Raw genomic sequence first — 20,439 nt, 5'->3', positions numbered from 1 at the left:
ATCCTTTTGATTTCTATTTGTATTGTTTTGGGTCATCAATAAACACTTGTGAGCATGTGTTCATATAAATCTTAGTGTTTTTCTAAGTGTGTTGTAGTTTAAAAACATCATTTAAGATGTGTTTAGTGTTAATTTTTTTTTTTTTCATTGTTGTTTTTTTGCATCCCAGCACCTTTTTGATTAATGGGTGTGTTCAGTGATTTTAAGGGCATTTTGCTAAAAGTAAAATCCACATTGTGTCTCTTCTTTGTCTATAATAAAATATTTTGGAGAGGAAAATATGTATTTAATAGACTTTTTCTTCTGCTAAACAAAGAGAATCGCATGGAAACGTACAAAAACGAAGATAAAACGGTCTGTTTGAGAGAAACATGCAGTTTAACTTCCCTTAAATGTGTTTAACGTTTACTCACCAATGAAGCCGACACACTGATCATTATTCTTTAATTGGTGTTTTATTGTTATATGGCGAAGTCTCAGGCACTCTTCAGTACCTTGAAGAACACTAGAGGACAGACATTTCATATTACACATGAGAGACGGACAGGAAGGAAACTGGACACAAAGAGGGGGAATAACTAAACTCTAAAGACCAACGTATGTACAATGAAATACATATATCTGCATTAAAAACTATACTTTGATAAATATATAACTTCATGGGTCGTTAAGTAGTAATAGGAAATATTCAAAATACTGTGATTCTTCTCTTTAAATAGATACAAAGGATTTGTATAAAAGTACAATTTCTCCAGTTCTAGGTCGCGTCTTGTTTCGTCCATGCGTTCATCCTCATGAGTCGACCGTGAGCAGCAGAGAGCCGGGATGTCGAGGCGAGCGATATATATACACAGGAAGTACTTCCTCCAACAGGCGGGTGGATCATTCTCCGTCCGTCTCTACTCTGATGAGGACCCCAAAAAAGAAAAAAATGAATCACAGACGTTTTGGTGCTCTTGAATGATCAACATTGAGCTTTACACATAAAAAAAAAAAAAGTTGTCAAATTGCAAAAATATTAAAGAAAAATTAAAGAAAAGGACAAAAAAAAAAAAAAAAAAAGGCATAAAGTCGATGAATTTGTGTCCGTGTTGGTTTGCTGATTATTATCTGACGGGACTGGAGGCACCAGCTGGTTACATTCATTTCTCAAAAAGGGCACTTTGGGCTCGTCAGCGTGCACATAGATATTTATGTATATATATAAAAAATATTTCCAGGAATCTCATTGGTTGGTTGGTTGGTGCGTGGGATCGAGTCCCTCATCCAGCTCTGGGTTAAGGCGTCGTTCAGCGTGAACCAATAGCAGCGCAGGGTTTGTGTGGGGTGTCGGGGGGGGGAAAGGAGGCGGGGTCTTCTAATCAAACATGCTCCTCCTAGTAGGACTCGGTGACGTCTTTCTGCCGAGCCGAGGCGTCCCCTAGAATATAAACACAACACACATGCGTATATGTGTAAATGTGATGTAAACAGACAGAAATGAGAAGAACAAGGCGGTTTAATATAAATGTGAGGAGGACGTACAGGAGACTGAGCTTTGGAGAAGTTGACGTGTGCGTAGAGCAACACGGCGATGTCTTTGTGTCCTGCTTCCAGAGCGATGGACACGGCGTTACTCTCATCCTGGAGAGAAGAAGGAATAAGAAAATCAAAAACAGTTTCTTAGTTTATATAAAACTGTATCTGCAGTGATCAGCACATCATTTGTGAGATAAAGATAAGACAGAATGAGTAGTAAAAAAAAACCAAACATAAATAATCCCTCTTAATCATCACCTATGACCCACTAGAAGTGTGTGGCCTTGTCCGTATCTGCCTGTATTTTCTTATTTTGCTGTGTTTGGGGGACATTTCTTGGCTACAACCTCTATAAAAAAATAAAGTAGGTGCAAGATCGGCAGTACGCAATTGAGAAGAAGATAAGAAAACGACGGACACAGGGCCAAAAAAAGAAGAAAAGAAACAAAGCAACGTGAAACTAGCAGACCAACTCTTTCTGGAACACTTGTGCCTTTAAAGTTCAGAATAAAACATTAACTTTTATAGCAGAAAGAAGTTTACCTGCCATGAACACTACAGGTATATTTATAATCCATCAATGGAACTATATAAAGAGCACTTTAAAGTGAAAAGAGATTATTGACAATCCTTATTCACAATTATATCTACCATTATAAATTTAATATTAAACATGATAATCATAATTATCACTTAGTTATTAACACAAGAAAATGCAAAACAAACGTCAGATTCTTAACTGAATTCTTGAACTGATAACAATTTAAAAACTAAATATTTTGCTGGATACAATCAAGACTGTGTATTCAAGAATATGACTTTATAACTAGTTCTAGCTGGAGAGAAACATGTCTAGTATTTAATTTTAGTCTTCAATCAATAATGGAGATAAAAAGGCAGGAAACTGGATACTGTTCATAACAACTACAGTAACAAAAAACACAAGAATACACACAAATGTTTTGTTCACACTTCAAAATTACTTTGATTATTATAAAGAAAAGCAGCAAACATTTGTAAAGATGGAACCATGAAAAGTTTTTGCATTAAAATGATTTAAATCGATAAAAATAATAAAGAAAATACTGTCAATTGACAGATTATTTCAGTTCTTGTGTAAAATGTTGGGTGGTTTACTGAAAACTAAATATTTTATAAACTCTTTCTGGGTTTTTTGATGCAAAAATCTTAATTTGTAGAATAATTTAAACTGTCAGATAAATGTAGTGGACTAAAAAGTACAATTCCATCTGAGTTGGAGTAGAGTAGAAATAGAATAAGTGTCATTAAAACAAAAATACTCAAGTTAAGTATAAGTACAACATCAGTGCAGTACTTCAGTAAATGTACTTAGTTACTCACGCCGTCGCTCAGCGTGGCGTCACATCCGGGTTGAGCCAGCAGCAGTTTGACGATCTCTACGTGTCCGTGTTCGCTGGCGCACATCAGCGCCGTGGAGCCCTCGTCGTCCTGGACGTTGACGTCGGCGCCGTGAGCCAGCAGAGCTCGGACCATGTCCATCCTACCGTGACTGACCGCCAGCATCAGACCCGTCTGACCGGCCTGACGGGAGACAACAGAGAGGTTCTATCAACAACTAGAATAAGAATGGAAGTAAAGAGCAATTTAGGACTAAGTTACAGAGTAAAGGGTGACAGGGATGTGATTAATAGCAGCGAGACAGCAAATCAAAAAAACTGTTAACATCACATAAATATATAATGTGATTAAGTATTGATCCTTGGTGTTTGTCTGTGTCTGATTGGTCAATTAATGCATCCTTATTGCTTTGGTATGAATAACAGACCGTTGCTATGGACACAAGTCTGATCTCCACACACAGCCAGAGGACTAATTTACTAATTTAGTGGAACCAATAAAAAAAAAAAAAATCTAAATCAAAAAAATATTTTCTTAAATCAATATTTGGTGTAATATTATTGATTCTTTTAGTAAGTAGCCATGTAATTAGCGGGATAATGTACAGCGATCTTCGCGTTCATTTCACAATAATGACCTGTTTTCAGTAAATTAACACTAACATAGTAGAAGTAATATATATTATATATATATATATATATATATATATATAGTGTAATAAGATAATATATTTCAATATAGTACTGGACCTAAGATATAGTATAAGGTGAAATGCATTAATATGGTATAACATAATTTAGTATAGCACATAAATATAACAGAGAATATTAAATACAGTATAGTTTATTATATAATCTTGAATACAGTATTATATACAACAGCCCTTAAAACCAAAACATTATTATTAAGTCTTGAAACAACAAGGTTCTATTGGAAATACGAGCAAGTAAACGTCGAACGTGTTCTTCAGAAATCCAAACAGTTACCTTCTTTCACCACTTGGTGTCACAAAAGATCTATTTTTGGTACTTGGAGTAAAAGTACTTCTGAAATAAAACTCTTATAAAATCTTTTACAGTTAAAGTCTCAACTAAATCGTTTGTGTATCATCTGGATTAAATCAGATTTATGAATGAATCACAAAAAAACAAGAGAAAACTTCACAATTTAAGCTCGGTAAAACAACCATTTATATTTCTGTACGTCCGTCTATTTCGGCCTCTTGCCATCTTCAACCTGCTTCATTCAGAAATAAACATTTGTCCTCACAACCTTCTTCTCTCTGCTCATCCAAAAACCTGAACCATGCGTTTGGTTGGCCTGCTGCGGCGCTCTGACCTCTGACCCCTCCACCCACTGACCTGGCTGGCCCGAGCGTTGACGTCGCCTTTCCCGAACAGCTCCTCCACGATACGCATGTCCTTCGGCGACTCCACTGCGGCGAGCGCGGCCAGCATGATGGGCGTGTAGCCGGCGTTGTTCTGCTGGTTCACGTTACACACATCTGAAAAACACACACACATACACACCATGTTTAAAGCGCTCTGCAACACTTTTTTTCAGTGTGTGTGTGGTCTTTGAGCACTTGTTTGCTCCGACTCGGTCCGTGATTGACTCGTCGCCGCCCGTCAGTCATTGAAGACACGGTAATGTACGAGGACGTGCGTCAACACTGAGACTTCTTTCGGGACGGGGGACGCTTTGAGACAAGACATCAGAGCGATGGGACGGGAGGTGAGGCAGGGTGAGAGTAGTGACGGCCCACTGAGGGGAGGAGAGGTCTCAGGAACTGGGAGCACAAAGGCCACAATGGGAGCAATGGGGGAGGTGGGATGTGTGCTGTCAGAGAGCACGAGGACACAAAAGGCCGAGGAGACAAAAGGCTTTTGGAGCGCTGAGTGGCCGGGACCTCATCACAGTCTATTGAGCCTTCAGGGAGACCTCTGGAGGAAGTGTTCAGGTCCTTTAGTTAAGAAAAAGTACTAAGACCACATGCAGTACACGGAAAAGTGTTTACGTAGATCAGGAAAACCTTTGTGATGACTTCCCCGGTCATACTATGAACCTATTTAACAATATAAGCAGAAATACTTCATTATTCTGTATCAGAATCAAATCTTTTCTTCCTGTTGAACAATATAAGACGAGTATGAACTATATCATGTCAATCTGCAACATGTATTCATAAGAGAGGTGTGTGTGTGTGTGTGTGGAGCCAAAGTTTTCTGTAGCTGTGTGTTGAGCTACATTCTAAGCCCCGCCCACTTTCTTTTAGAGGTCCAATCAAACAAGCAGGATTTGAGAGAAACTACAATAACCGCCAAATTCGGTTCCAGAGATACCAAGTTTGCAAGAATTGGACAAAAATGTTCGTACAACCTGAAAACATAATCTGCTTTTGTCTTAGTCGAGGCATAAAAAAAAAAAAAAAGAGTTCTACATGGTAAATGATCTTAATAAGGTTCGATGGATCAATGTTTAAGTCGTCCGAGTCTTCTATCTCTCAAAAAAAAGCTATTATTGGCGAATTTTGACAATCCATAAGATAGTTTTTTTTGGCATTTTTGCCGTCATTTGAAAGTAAAGGTAGAGATGCAGACAGGAAGTGAAGGGAAGGAGGGACAGAGGAGAACAACAAAAGTGGAACTACGGACATTTTTGTCACATTGTTCGCATATCAGATTCACTGGATTTTCTCACTCTTGTTTTTCTTGTTTCTATTTGTGATTCTGAGTTTTGACGCAACATAAAGCAATAACATGAGTTAAAAGTGTCTTTTTATCTGAGTTCTTTGCAAATGTATGGATGTTTACTGCCTTTTAGAGAGAAGAAGTGTAGCTACAGGCCTTTAAGTATCTGAGTTATTGTTGGTTTTCTGCTGATTTCTTAAAGACGAAGATGAAAAAGAAGCGGGAGGTGAGAAGTGTGGAGAGTTCAGGAGGTCTGATGAGGTTGTTGGGGAATAAAACAAAACCTTATCTGCATTTTTAAGCAGAACAAAGATGATTTTGGTGTTTTGGTGGATTAATAAAGCTTTGATATATTTTAGAATCACTGGATGTAAGATTAATTTTTCAACTTATTACTCAACACAAACAGATAAATGAACTCATCATCATCCTGCTGCCTCTCACCTGCATCCAGCAGCTTCTTCACCACCTGGAAGTTGGAGTGCGACACGCTGTAGTGCAGCGCCGTGTTGCCGTTGCCGTCGGCCATGTTGACGACGTGGCGCAGCACGGAGGGCGAGACGGCCCCGAAGGCCCCCAGGTAGTCCTCCACCATGGGGGCCACCGCCGCCTTCTGGCTGGACACGCGGAACCACTCGTGCTGCACCGTGTTGATGCAGGTTCTCTAAAGGGGGACGGTTAGCGGTGAGTGTTTGGATGCTGATGAGAGGCAGAAGTCATCGCTCACACATGTTCAGACTAAATATCTAACCTTTAAAGACACTTTGTGCAGAATTACATATTTTGGTGGTGGAAATATCAAACAGAAACTGTGGTGCACATGATGCATGCTGCAAAAAAATACTGTAATCCTATAAAAAGCTCAAACAGACGTCATTTAACATGTTTTTTACAGTTATAATAATAGCATTTTTACCTTTTCTTGGAACAATATATCCATTAATTCAAATTTATGGCATTTTAGGGTAAAAATAAGATAACCAGGTACAGTATTTAGCATGACACAAAAACATAAATATGAAATATTTGCAATAGAAATATTAAAACACCAGTATTAACCAGTCACATGTGAAGTTTAAGGTTATTTCCCAGCTTCATGCAGTATAAACTAAAGTAGATTTCAGTATTAAAGGAATACTTCACCCACAAAATGACCATTAGTATAACGATTACTCTCTGATACCTTGAATTTGTGAGAAAACTTGTTTTTTCTACGATGCCACCACGATGAATGAAGAATAAAAAAAACCAGAGAAAAGTCTTCATGAGTAAAACTTTACTATTTAAAATAATTTCCACATAAACAGTCTCACGTTGGTGCGGATGAGTAGCGTCTGTAACAGATGTTTTGATAAAGTTTTGCTGTTGTTAAAAGTAAACCCCGTTTACTTCAATGCATGAAGACTTTTTTCTGTTTTTTGATTCTCTGTTCACTTTGGAAGCATGCAAGAAAAAAAAAAAGTTATCTTCAAGAATTCAAGGTCTTTTGTTGGAGGAGAAGTTTTCCTTAAAGCACATTAGAGAGAGAAATAAAAAACCTCCTCACCAGATCTTTACTGCTCACAGCTTTGGGGTCACTGAGGTGAGTTTTGAGAACGTTGCTCGCAGCCAGCATCTTCTCACTGAGCTCATACCTGCAGAGAACATCAATAGTTATTACTTTAACATTAAAATAACATTTGCTGCATTTGACTTGCCCTTTATCTGATAATTGATCCATATAAAAAAAATATCAAATGATTATATCCCACATTAATGTGACAGAAAAATAATAAATAAGCATGCAAATGGCTTTATCTGATCATGAACTCATTATTTTAACTATAATTTATGAATGATCGTCATTTTTCAGCTGGTTATCAACTATTTCTGAGGTAAGACTGAAGAAAAACTTCCAGCTCTGGTTGGGTAATGAAGTTTAATTCTAATCCATTAATTGGTCTGTTTAACAACAAGTACTGCTTAGCTTCAATTAAACTCCTATAGAGAGGAAATACAGACACATTGAAAAGGCTATTGAATAAAAAAGTTTGTTTTCTTATATTTATGGTCCGAGTAAAAGTATTAAAAACTAAAAAAATACTTAGAAAAGTAGGATTTGATAATTGATGACCGCACTTCAAATGATCATAACTTTTAATTTCCAACTGTTTTATGATAATTGAATGCTCAGTTGGTATCTATCCTTGTTATGTTTCACCTGCCCAAACGCAGAAACCTGATGTAACTGTAGTTAATTCACCCACCTCTCTCTCATCTCCTTCTCTGAACTTTCCTCCTCTTCCTCCTCCTTCTTCTTCTTCACCTCCTCGGCTCCCTCGTTCTGAATCTCCTCCCTGGTGCTTCTTGCCTCCACGTTCTCATATTCCTCCTTATCTCCTCCGAACTCCTTCTCTTCATCCTCGTCCTCTTCCTCGTCGTCCGACCCCGAGGAGCTGCTGTCCTCTGAGCTGGAGTCGTCACTGGATGTCGTCTCATATCTGCTTCGCCACCAGGGGGCGACAAAAGCACAGGAACAAGATTCAGGTGTTTGCGCCAAAAAAAACAAAAAACCCCCACAGATTTCCTGACATTTCTATGTACAAAGTACAACAACAGCACCTTTACCCTCACCCTCACTCTCAAAACTTAAAACCCTAATTCACAACAATAGTATCACGTTAAAAACCTCTAACAGGCAAATTAAAATGCAAAGTTAAAGATAATCTACTTCAATATTCATGGTGGTGAGTAAAATGATATCTATTTTTCGACTCACCCTCCGTTCACCCCGACAAACTGCAGGTTCTTTTTGGTGCCGTTGGAGTCGGGTCGGCCATCTTTCTTCTTCATGATGGACTTCAGGGTGCTCTGGCTGCACGGCTGCCCTGAAGGAGAGAAGAGTGAACATGATTTATGGTTATTATGTTTCATATAAACAAGATTATTTTAGTTTTAGATATGCAAGTTGCGTCTCTAATGCTTTTCATGATGATTTAGTTTAAGTCTTACATGTAAAATGTGTCTAAAAGATGAACAGAGACTGTTCATGTTTAGTGTAGAGAGATAAACAGAGATTTTATTTATTTATCCCCGTGTCTCAGCAGCCGTACACGAACGAACCACACTTTGCCCTTTAAACTTGTGCATGCATACTAGAGCTACAGGATTATGGCCAAAAATTAAATCTCAATTATTTAAGGGACAAAATATTGCTATCACACTTTCCCCATTTAAATATTCTGAGCAGGGATTTCACGTCAACGTTGGGCTACGTTTCTGGTAATGTACAACTTTTTGCATCTAAATAAGACTGGTCCTTATTCATGCTGAGTTTCCTGGAAGCAAAGTAAAATTGTGCCAAAACTTTTGACTCAAAATTAAAATCACTGCCTTCACTTTCACGCTGTGCTACGTTCCTGGAAACTAACAAACCCTTGCACCAAAAGACCTAAAATAAGGCTCTTCTTCACCTGAATTCAGTGCATTCAGAAATATACAGATTTTTTTCTCTTTTACTCAAAACTGCTGCATGACAACTCCTAAAACGTGGAGATAAAACCTCTTAAAGGCCTCTTGGTGGCCGGTGTAAGTTTAGGAGGCGCTTGATTTTATATGCAGCAGAGTTTTCTATGAGAGGAGCACGCATTTTAAACATCAATATCACAGTTGATTAATTATGGAAGCAACAATTGTAGATTAATTGTGCAGCTATAATACATACAGTGTGCAAAATGCTGCAAGGTGTCCAATATGGTTGTAATTTTCTATAAACTCTTTGCAACTTTTTCTTCTCTTTTCCTGCATTTTCTCGTCTTGCATTTACACTTATTACATTTTTAAATTATACTTCACCTCATAAAGTCTCGTCATTAAAAGTATCCTGCCGTTAAAAGCAGCACATTTGACGCCTCATTGACCCACTAAAGGTTTCTCTGACATGATCAACAGCTTTGGCAGAGAGGAAAGTAGCCGTTAAGAGTCCGTCTCACGCTCTCTCTCTCTCACGCTCTCTCGCTCTCTCTCTCTCTCTCTCTCTCTCTCTCTCCACAGCACTCGGTCAGCGAGGAGCTGGAAGTTTCCCCAAAACCCTGAAAGTATCTCAGTCATTTTAAACACAGGCCTCCGAAAACCCAAAATACCAGCCGAGAGCCAGGAACACATCTGCCAAGGCTCGTCCTGATTTGAGGGGCCTCTTTTACTGCTCCGGGGGACAGCTGAGTGTGTGTGTGTGTGTGTGTGTGTGTGTGTGTGTGTGTGTGTGTGTGTGTGTGTGTGTGTGTGTGTGTGTGTGTGTGTGTGTGTGTGTGTGTGCAGTAGCAACAGAGTCATTCAGTACGTTTTGCGTGTTTTGACAGGTGGGAGCGTGAGGAGCTCGTCAGGAGGAAGCAACGCTGATGCTGACGCTGATGCTGATGATGATGATGATGATGATGATGATGCTGATGATGCTGATGCTGATGCTGATGATGTGTGCAGCCATGTTGTTTTTACTGTTGCCTTGTTCATAGTAGTGGGATGTAATTAAATACATTCACTCAAGTACTGTTTTTAAGTATCATTTACTTTAATTGAGTAATTCCATTTAATGCTACTTTTTAAAAAACTTTTTTGTATTTTTCTGTAATTTTTAATTCACGTCAATTCTTTTAAAACTTTGTTTACTCGTTACTTTGCAGATTCAGATTATTACAAGAAATAAATCAAATACTAATTATTTTGAATTATGAAACCATACATAAAGTTATTAAAACCAGCGACATAAAGATTAACGAGTCACTAATTATCATCCAGTAATAAATACTTTACTTTTTTTATACTTTTGGTAATTTAAGTATATTCCCTTGCTAATACTTTTGTACTTGAACCAGAGTATTTCTACACTATGGTATTACTACTTTTACTTCAGTAAAAGATCAGAGTACTTGTTCCACGGCTGCTGGTTTTTATATGAAGTGAGTGTGAAACTCCAGAAGGACATTCAGGTGATTGTTTAGCCGCCGTATTTTAGTCCATCTAAATATAAATAACCATAAAAATGTGCTGCTATTTCCAAACCAACTGTAATATTATCACTTCACCACTCCAGAAGTCCACGTCGTGTTCAGAGAACGAACTTAGAGCGAGCTAAACCGAAGCCTCCACCATCTGGTCAGATAACTATCACTGCCCTTTTTTTTTGTTTTTTTTGCCAAAACATCACATCTACACTCTAATAACAGCCTCCAGCTTTTGCGTTTTCATTCGTTGGCTCTGAACTGCAGGATTTAAATATCAAACAAATACCACTTTTTATGATAATGCAGCAGGACAAGAATCCTAAAACACGCAGACGAGACCGACCCCAAAGAATGTGTTTGGCAGTCGTACCGTGTAGCGCTGTGGACATCTGCAGGTCCATCCGGCTCTTCTGCTCCGCCGCACTCATCTGCTGCTGTGCAGGTGTGTTGGCAGCTTTATCTGCAGGAATCAGGCCGCATGAAGTCCTTTCCACGTGTGAACGCTCTGCATGAAGCTGCTGACTCATCTCTGGGAAAAGGAGGAGAGGAAGAACAAAGTAAGACGGGACTCAACGGTTAAAGTCTCTGACCACTGCAGGTAGAGAAATGTCAGAATGAGCAGGACGCCGAGTTGTTCGAGGAATTATATAAGAAGTATAAAGAACATAAATCTGTTCGCCAGACCGTGATAATGAATCGCACATGAGGCAATTTGGTATAAAAAGTGAATGTCTCATGCTTTATGCCCACACTGACACAGCACTTAAAAAAAACAGCAAGAATTCAAACAACAAAAAGCTTTAAAACCGCTAACTGCCAGACATTTTTTAATGACAAGTTGGCATGTTATGCTGCCTTTAAACTTTGTTGTATCCCAATAAAGTGACAATAAAATGCAACTTCAACCAACCGACTGCTTAAAAAGAGAAACGTTTCTTTTTTATGCCGATCTTGTTTATGACTCCTTGTGCAAACCAAAATCCATCAGCGTCTACACCAGTGGTGGAAGAACCAAGTGTTCATATAATTAAAGGAGCAGGTTGCAGGATTTAGTGCCTTCTAGTGGTGAAGATGCAGACTGCAACCAACTGAATAACCATTTCACTCCTCCCTTTACAAGCGTGTTGGAGAACTACGGTGGCCTTTAAGTAGCACAAAAACATGAACGGTTCCCTCGAGAGCCAGTGTTTGGTTTGTCCGTTCTGGGCTCCTGTAGAAAACATGGCGGACTCTGAAGAGGACCTGCTCCCTACGTAGATATGAAGAGCTCATTCTAAGCTATCGGAAACACACCGATTCTTAGGTTCAGGTGATTATACACCAATAAAAACATAGTAATGAATATAATATTCCATTTCTGCTGATAAGTCTTCCTAAAACCTATTTTTCCTTTAAGTTTAAGTACTTTATTACTCCAGTAAAAGTATTGCACTCCAAACCTTACTTGAGTAAAAGTATCATCAGCTAAATGTACTTGTGAAGTAGTAATTGTGAAGTTAAATGTCCGTGATATGTTGTTTCTGGATTAATATTACTGCTGCAAATATGTGTATCTTGCCATTTTAATTTGCAGCAATGCATCATATTCTCTGGCGAGCGACGAGCACCTTAAAAGGAGTTAATGCTCAGCATGTTGTCAGTTCCAGTATTCTCCGAAAACACTGTGAAAAAGCAAGAAGTCAACAAGTGTTGCACCATCAACCGCACTCCTTGATGACGAGAATGGAATTTCAATTAACTGTGGAATGTATCTGTGACAGTAACTTTTATTCCTAGACTTTATCGCCTTCATATAATCCCTGTAGAGCTGTAGTTCTCAAACTTTTTTGCATCTGAAACTAAACTTAAGTTATCAGATTAATGTAGTGCAGTAAAATAAACAGTATTTTCCTCTGATATGTAGTGAAGTAGAAACACGTGAAATGTAAATCCTCAAGTAAACGTCTTGCATTCCTATTCCCACCTAGTTTATCGTCTTCAGTGCTGTGATTTAACGGACGTTATTTACTTGAACATGAACTGCGTCTGTTTGGTCGTCCTACATTCCAGAAGAGGCCTGAAAACTGACCAGAAACGAGCTCCCAAAACACCAGACAACCGGCCCGCGTTCATGTGCCAGCCGGCATGAATGCGTGTTATGTAACTCAGAAGGAGCCCATGAATCAGCATCAACAGCGAGGTGTTGGCGAAGGCGGGGGGGAAGGGGGGAGGCCCCGCAAAAACAACACCAGGCCGATTGAGGCCGATGGGTGCGACGTTAACTGGTTCCCAAAGAGAAGTGAGCTCATTGTTGGTTCACGTCCAAAGCCCCCGCCACATTTTTCAGGGTCGGAGATAACTTTGGGCTGTCCGATCCGATCAGTGTTCTCTGTAGAGGGTGTGTGAACGCACTGACACGCACGCGCGCACGCACGCACGCACACACACACACACACACACCTTACTTTGTCTCTAAATTATCTCTACAGCAGTTTTATTGTCCTGCGAAAGTGCAATGAATTTATTTTACAACCCATTCAATGATATTAAATTTAAATATACTATGTATCGAGATTTTAAAGACAAACTGACATGTGTTTTATACCCTTCATATTTAGCCTTTTTATCTTTTATTGTTGTGCATTCTATTTTTGTATTTTTTCTTATTTCATTTGTTTCATTGCAGACCTGAATGAAATGTTTTAAACCCATGTTCTATCATGTAAAGCATGTTGAAAAGTGCTGTGTATATATGAAGTGAATTATTTTATGTGTGTGTGTGTATTTTATGTCTGTGTGTGTGCATTTCAGTTGTCTGCCCTTGAAACTATGCTCCGATTGCCTGGATGACTTTCTGCCAGTTATCACAAGAACCATTTGTTTCTGCAGCACTTGAGAGCACGTGGGACCCGTGAGCATCCTCAGCGCTGCAGGATGCAAAACCTCTCACCTTCGTTCGAGTTCACCGAGTCCGACTGCAGCTTCAGGATGTCCTCGGCGCTTCCGTACTTCATGACCGAGTTGATGGACGAGAGCGTGCTGACCAGCTGGCTGTTGATGGACCCGAACTGGGACTGGGGCTGACCGAACGCGTCCGCCAGCTCGCTGTAGTTCTCCGCCAGCAGCATCTGTTGCTCCTGCAGCAGCTTCTGGACCCTCTCGATGTAGTGGTCCAGTCCGGCGCCCCCCTGGGCTTGAGCTTGCAGTGGTGCAGCCTCGGCCTCGACCTCCGCGGCCTCTTTGCTGCTGCTGCTTGTGACACATTCGTCCGGCTGGGAGGGGCCGCACGCTATGTTCCTGGTTTTTAATCCGACCAAGAAGTTCTCCTGGATGCCAAGTGTCCCCACCCCACATTCTTTGGTTTTAGCAGAGCTCGATTTGCCAAGGAACGACTCCACGTCTGTGGTGGTTCCGACAGCGATCGAACGCATCTTTGCCGTCGAGTGAGCGTCTTTGATAAGTCCTTCCCCGGCGGCGACCGTCCTCGTCTCGGTCACGGCCGTGTTGGTGTGTTTGTCACAAGTGATCAGCCCCATGTCGGTGAACGAGTCGGTCAGGACAGATGTCTTCGTGTTGGTGGATTTGCTCGCAACCTCTGTCTCGGTATTGGTCTGCTGAGTCGCCGTCTCGGGAGTAGCCGTGACGCCAGAGTCCACTTTGGTGACGTAGTCTGGGTCGGTTCCTCGAGACAGCAGAGTCTTGACGGGACTCACGGTGACGTCCACGGAACAATCCCCGCAGCCGACTGATCTCGACTCTTTGCTCAACTCCGTCATGGGTTTGCAGAGAGCCAGGCTGTGGACCGACTCCTCCGTGTTGACTCCCACCTCGCAAACGTTCAGCTCCATGCCCGCCGGCCGGTCGCACGTCTCCACCCGTCTCCCTACGCACTGGTCCTTTACCTCCACGCGCTCGTGCACCACCCACCGGTCCATCGGGATCTCCGGGCCCGTGGCGACACTCTGCACGCTGGGTTGACAGGACACTCCGACAGCGTGGCTTTGTAGAGTTATAGCCGTGTTTGCGTGGCTGGTTTCCAGATGTTCGCCCACTCCCAGGCTGCGCATCTGGACTTTGGCCTCCACGCAGGCGTTGTACATCTCGGGCCTCGCCATCAAACCTTTGTCCACTTTTTTCTTGTTTGACCCGCCGGCCGCTTGGAGCTCCAGCTTGAGCTTTCCCATCTCTATTTGGTGCGTCGATTCCTTCAGCTGCACCTCCAGGCGGTAGATCTTCTCCTTCAGCGCCTCGATGGTCTGCTGCTGGAGCTCGATCTCCCTCTCCGCCTCACTGGTCATGCCCAGCATGGCCTCGGTCACGCCAACCGCAGCGCTGCGCGTTTCCTGCCGCTCCGTCGATACTCCGCAATCCCGGAAACAATGTCCGTTCGTCCTCTGATTGACAGGAAGGCTGTTCATGTTTTCATCGGTAACTATTCCAATGGACTTTTGGTGCGCTTGGTTTTGCGTGAGCTTCTGAGGCGGAGCTTCAGTCACGTTATTGTCCAGGGTCGTCTTCTCCAGAGCTTGGACCTCAGCGGTCAAACGTCTGAACTCCTCCAGCCGCTGGGCGTTCTGTTCCTGGGCCTCGGGCTCCATGATGTGCAGCTCCGTTTCCTTTTGGATCGGGCCCGGGTTCTCCATTTGGTCGGCGCTGCCTACACTGTAGGAGCGCTTGCGAAAGCCACCGGGACCTTGATTTTTGGACTGAGCAGCCAACTGTCTTTTCTCTTCCTGAAGAACGGCAATCTTAACCTGTAAGATAGGAATGGTTTTCACCTGCTCCTCCAGCTCTTTCAGCTTCTTGAGGGCCACGACCATCTGCTCCCGGATTTGCGTGAGGTGCAACGGGCTGACGTTTGTGACAGGCGTGGCCATGCCGGAGCTCATGGGGCTGTGGCGGATGGAGCTGCCCATGGATTGCGGGTAGTAAGGGTTGTACTCTCCGTTGGGGAAGTGACCGTTGATGGGGAGAGGGTGATGGGCGCTGGGAGAGATCTGGCTCGGGGCCATGGAGCCCGAGTAAGAGGACAGCGAGCTGCTGGAGCCCATGCCGCCGAAGCTGGCGAGACGGCGGCGGGGCATCGGCGGCTCGCCGTGCGGCTGCATGAGCAGACGCTCCTGCTCGAGGCGGAGACGCGTCTCCATGAGCGTCTTCTCCACCTGGGGGTTGTGGCGAGGGGCGAACCTCGGCGAAGGAGGCGGCAGGAGAAGCCTCTGCTCCGAGATGCTCAAGTAGGACTGTTGCGGGGGGGCTTCACAGCTCCCTCTGGAGAGGGTGGGGGTCAGCGGCGCGGCGACCTGGGGCCTGGCGTTGAAGAAGACCGGGGACTGCTTGTCGTCGCTGTTGGAGGAGGACAGGGAGTCTGTGGAGGTCCATTCAGCCCGAGTGCTGCCCCCGCCAGTGCTGCCCCGAGGCGCCGCCAAGGGTTTGGCCACTTTGGGCTTCCTCTGGATACTCAGCTTCTTAATGGTGTTGCCCCTCTCGATGTCGTCGACATACTTGAGGAAGTCCAGGTCTAGCTGATAACCGTAGGGAGTTTCAACATAGTAGGGCGCCTCGGAGTCCTTCTCGTCCTCTGTGCTCGGGCATCTTTGTCCTCTTTCTGAAACAGAGACCACAAGAAGATAAAGTTAGTTAAGAATTCAGATTTAGAGAGCAAAAGCAAATAAAGACTGTGCTACATAATTAGGTTTTTGTTACACATAGAGACCCGGAGGGAATAAAGGCAACTTGTAAAGAAACTATCACAAGAATGAAAAGAAAAACATGCATTTTGTTGCCCCGGAGCAGCTCGGGTGTCACGCAGTGTTAAGGGTTTCCTCGGCCGCTGACAATCGCCATAATTTGACAGTGCAAGTTCAAACACGTCTCAAAATTTCTCACATCTCTGTTGGAAGAAGCGAGAGTGGTAATTATTTCGCCAAGAGGTGGTTCAAGTCGACCCCAAAGCTGTGTGAGATGCAGCTATGTGAAAACAAAAAAACACCAAATAGCCAGAGGCGTAGTAAACTTTGGAATAAAACCAAAATGTTGGGTTTACTTGGTCTAATTTAGCCTGGTGAGGTTTGTGGAACGCTTGTGACAGATAAACAGAATGTTGTTTACAGAGCTCAGATAAGAGACGAACCAGAGGGGTCAGAAAAACAGACTGTCAATATTTTAAAGTCCAAAATTCATCCGTTGTGTCAACACTTGAGCTTTTACAGACACAAATGACCCATAAACTATCCCATTATTGATCACACAGTTTAAAAAAAAGAAAAAAGACAGAAATAAAATAGCAAACTACACTACACATTTCTTGAGTTACATACACGTTGTACAGATGACTCAAAGCTGCTTAAAGTCCAAACTCCACACTCTCTCTCCTGTCAGAAAGAGTCGATAAGTGAGCCAGTCAGCTTTCCAGACTCCACTACGCTCACTCTGCGTTGGCTAAAAGCAGCGTCTTGTTCTTGGTATGCCTGGAACTCTCACCGACTAAAGCAAACACAGGCTGGAAATAAACAGCTCCAGCTCTTGCCCTCCAGCTCCGGCTCACTTCTTCTCCCCGTCAATCCTTTCCATTCAGATAAAAAGACAGAGGGAGGGAATTACAAGGCTTAAAGCCAGCTGTTAACACCCCCCCCGCCCCTGCCCTGTTGTTCAAGCTGCACTCACCTCAGATCAGCAGCATTTTGACTTTTTTCCTTCTTTTTCCACTTTGTCTTTTATGCTGCTGGACAAGATTTAACTGCACTGAGATCTGAGCCACAGAACTGCTGTTTCTTCTCACTCTCTTTCTCAATCCTCTCTCCATAAAGGAGGAGGAGGAAGGAGGAGGAGGAAGGAGAGAGGGGGGCATAAAAAGTTCCACTATTGGTGTAAACTAAAAGCGCAGCGCTGCTCTGCATCACTATTGGACGGCTGCCTCGTCCAATCACGCGAGGGTTCCCTTCCCCAAATAAGAGTCCTGTTATTCCGTTGGAGGGGAGGTGAACTCATGACAATGACGGCCTGTTGTTGAGACGAATCACTCGGCTTCTGTACAAACTTTTATACTTTGAAGAACAAACTTTTTACCAAATAAAGAGTTATTTGATGGTCAGCTATGTCAGCTATGTCGTCAGGCAGATGTTTTCTTGAACTTTGTATCAGAAAAGGCTGCTTTTAAAACGACTTTAATCAATAACTTCATTGATTTTTCTTACCGTTTGGCCTATACAATGACAGAATGTAGTGAGACAGGATTCTCAAACTCAATTGTATTCAATCAACAGTAAAGTAATATAAAAAGAAGCCAATCCAAAACATTTGAAAAAGCTACAGTTAAACTAAATTAGCAATTTTAAAGGCTAAAAGGAATTTGTGTAGCGACATCTTAAAAATTGCTTGTTTGGTCCAATTTACAGCTCAAAACCCAAAGTTATTTACTTCTATACAATGTGCAATTCTATAAAAACAAAAGATAAAAGCAAATCCACACATTTAAGAAGCTGGAGCCAACGTTTCAATCGTTTTTTTCTTGATAAATGATGAACAATCATCAGTTAAAATTCCTGTTGATTGACTAATTATGAGAGCTGCTGTGTGCATGGAGTTTCACCAAAATAAGCGCTGAAACAACAAGTCATGAACAGAAGGTAATTATTAATAATAGATTCATCATTTCAATGTGAAATATTTGCAGGAATCAGCTCCTCAAATGTGAGTTTGCTGCTTTTCTTTGTCAAATGTGATAGTAAAATGAATTTTTGGGTGGATTTGATGGACAAAATAAGCTCAAGACATCACATTGATGCTTTGGAAACTCATAATGTGTATCAATACTTTCTGATATTTTATAGGAAAACAATTAAAGAACAAAATAATCTGCAGAAAATAATCATTAGTTGCAGCCCCTAAACCGGTTATGTTACTTATTAAAAGTTAATGCAATCCTTTACATCTATTCATGGCAATACTGGCACAAGTGAAGCTCTTTTCTTTTACTTTTAAAAAGTGTAAGTGCACTTTGATCTTAAAACAAAACCATCTTTGTGTTTTCTCCTGCTCAGATCTGAAATAAGCACGTCCTGTTTTTTCTGACTGGTATAAATAATCTGTGAGGCAGCAGCACAGTCACGGTCTTGTGCTGTCTGGTAACCCCTCCCACCACACACACGCACACACACACACATTGGCACGAGTTTCTGACCAGTCTCACACACGTACACACACACACCAACACACAGAGGAGTGACAGGCGGCCCTCTGGTACCGCCGAGACCCCGGACAGCTGAGCGATGACCTCATGAACACGAGACAACTGAAGGGGTCGCGCTGCAGTGACGGGCACGAGAGCCCGGGAGTCTGCTGCAGTTATCAGCAGCTGTTACATTGTCAATTTGATAAAGATTACACAACAGTTACACAGACTTTCCTTTAAATCTTTTTGGATATCTTTACAACATCTCCTAGTCGTCTTTTAGAATCATCTCCGCCTGAAAATACTGTTTGCACAACCAGAGAATGACACATTTTTGGGAGATGAAGTGATGCGTTTTTACCAAATTGAGCTCCACCAGCATGAGTAAGCACTGCTGGTATTTAAGGAATTTAAAAAAAACAGACAACCACCTAGATTTAACTTCCCTCTGCATTTAGTTACTTCATTTTATAATAGTAAAGTATTAACAATAGTATAATATACGATACTAAAAAGGGCTATTCTGCATAATGAGTACTTTTACTTTTGGTATAAGTACATTGTGAAGCTAATTTTACAAAAGTAACATTTTGAATGCAGAAAATTTACTTGTAACAGAGTATTACTAAAATGGTAGTATCGCTACGGTTACAGAAAAGGTTTAATATGCAACAATTTCCTATCAAACTATGTATAGACGGATACAAAAACGATGCCTCTTAATCATCACTTATGACCCATTACATGTATGTGGTGGTCTGTATCTGCAGAGATCCGGCCTGTATTTTCACTCTTCTTATTTTGCTATGTTTGGGTCTTTTCTGGCCAACATTTGGAGCCAACGTAGAGATGTAACCTCCAGTCAATAAGCAGAGTGTGCAGCCGGTTCTCATTCCCGGGTCAAACACTGTCGCTTTGTCACATTCAGACAGTACACAGCAGGATGAAGCCTGTCTTGGGCTGCATTCAATCAAAATCCGGCACCTTCCCGCAGATTTGTGAGGATATGTGGATGATGTGACTACATATTATGCCTTTAAGTAAAACATCTCATTCTAAAGTACTTCTTTTTCCACTGTTTTTTTTAACATTTCATATCTAAAGAGGAATATATGATGGGTTTCCCCCCATCAGAAGAAAATGTAATAAATAATCATGATTTATCAAGCAACAACACCAAACGTCTGCTGGTTCTAGCTTCTCCAATGTGAACATTTGGGGATTTTTCTATGCTTTGTATGGATCTAAAATCAAGAATAATTTGGTTTTGGACTTTTGGTCGGACAAAATAGAAAATGTAAAAGATAACTTTGAACATTTGAAAGTTGTGATGGACATTTATCACAACATTATAATAGTTTGTAGACTAAACAATCGATTAAATGGAAAACTAAACAGACTCATCGATAATGAAATAGTTAGATGCTGACCTTGTTAGTTTATTTTTATCACAGCGTTTTTAAAAACATTATGAGTTAATCCAAAAATGTATTACTGAACTAAACATCATGTACGTCAACAACTTAAAATAGCATCCAGAGTTTGGCACACGCCCGGCTTCACATCTCTCAGCTGGCACGTTAAAATATTTCAGCCCAATTATCCAACATTAGCTGTACATTCATTGCTCGAAAGAAAATGTGGTAACTCGAATGTTTCCAGCAGCTACTTCTACTGCACGTGTTTCCCCAATTTCCAGGCCAGAGCTTCCAACGGAAACCAT

The 20,439-nt window shown here is 41.6% G+C and overlaps 1 protein-coding gene across 1 annotated transcript in view; it reads right to left on the bottom strand.

The window, feature by feature from the left end:
• Positions 1–447: 447 nt before the first annotated feature.
• The window catches only part of kank1a (KN motif and ankyrin repeat domains 1a), a 59,843-nt gene continuing 39,851 nt past the window's right edge, over positions 448–20,439 (bottom strand). The window contains exons 3-12 of the mRNA XM_054610858.1: positions 13,497–16,151; positions 10,938–11,096; positions 8,347–8,455; positions 7,835–8,068; positions 7,135–7,222; positions 6,033–6,252; positions 4,260–4,402; positions 2,881–3,081; positions 1,525–1,623; positions 448–1,420 (exon numbers count right to left, since the gene is read on the bottom strand). Coding sequence (XP_054466833.1) covers positions 1,358–1,420; positions 1,525–1,623; positions 2,881–3,081; positions 4,260–4,402; positions 6,033–6,252; positions 7,135–7,222; positions 7,835–8,068; positions 8,347–8,455; positions 10,938–11,096; positions 13,497–16,151 — 3,971 coding nt within the window. The 3' untranslated portion in view covers positions 448–1,357. The remainder of the gene's footprint in view (positions 1,421–1,524; positions 1,624–2,880; positions 3,082–4,259; positions 4,403–6,032; positions 6,253–7,134; positions 7,223–7,834; positions 8,069–8,346; positions 8,456–10,937; positions 11,097–13,496; positions 16,152–20,439) is intronic.

Source organism: Anoplopoma fimbria, chromosome 13 (genome assembly GCF_027596085.1).
Source record: "Anoplopoma fimbria isolate UVic2021 breed Golden Eagle Sablefish chromosome 13, Afim_UVic_2022, whole genome shotgun sequence".
NCBI classification, from domain to species: domain Eukaryota; kingdom Metazoa; phylum Chordata; class Actinopteri; order Perciformes; family Anoplopomatidae; genus Anoplopoma; species Anoplopoma fimbria.
The sequence above is the reverse complement of the archived record's forward strand: the minus strand, read 5'-3'. Positions and strand labels throughout refer to the sequence as shown.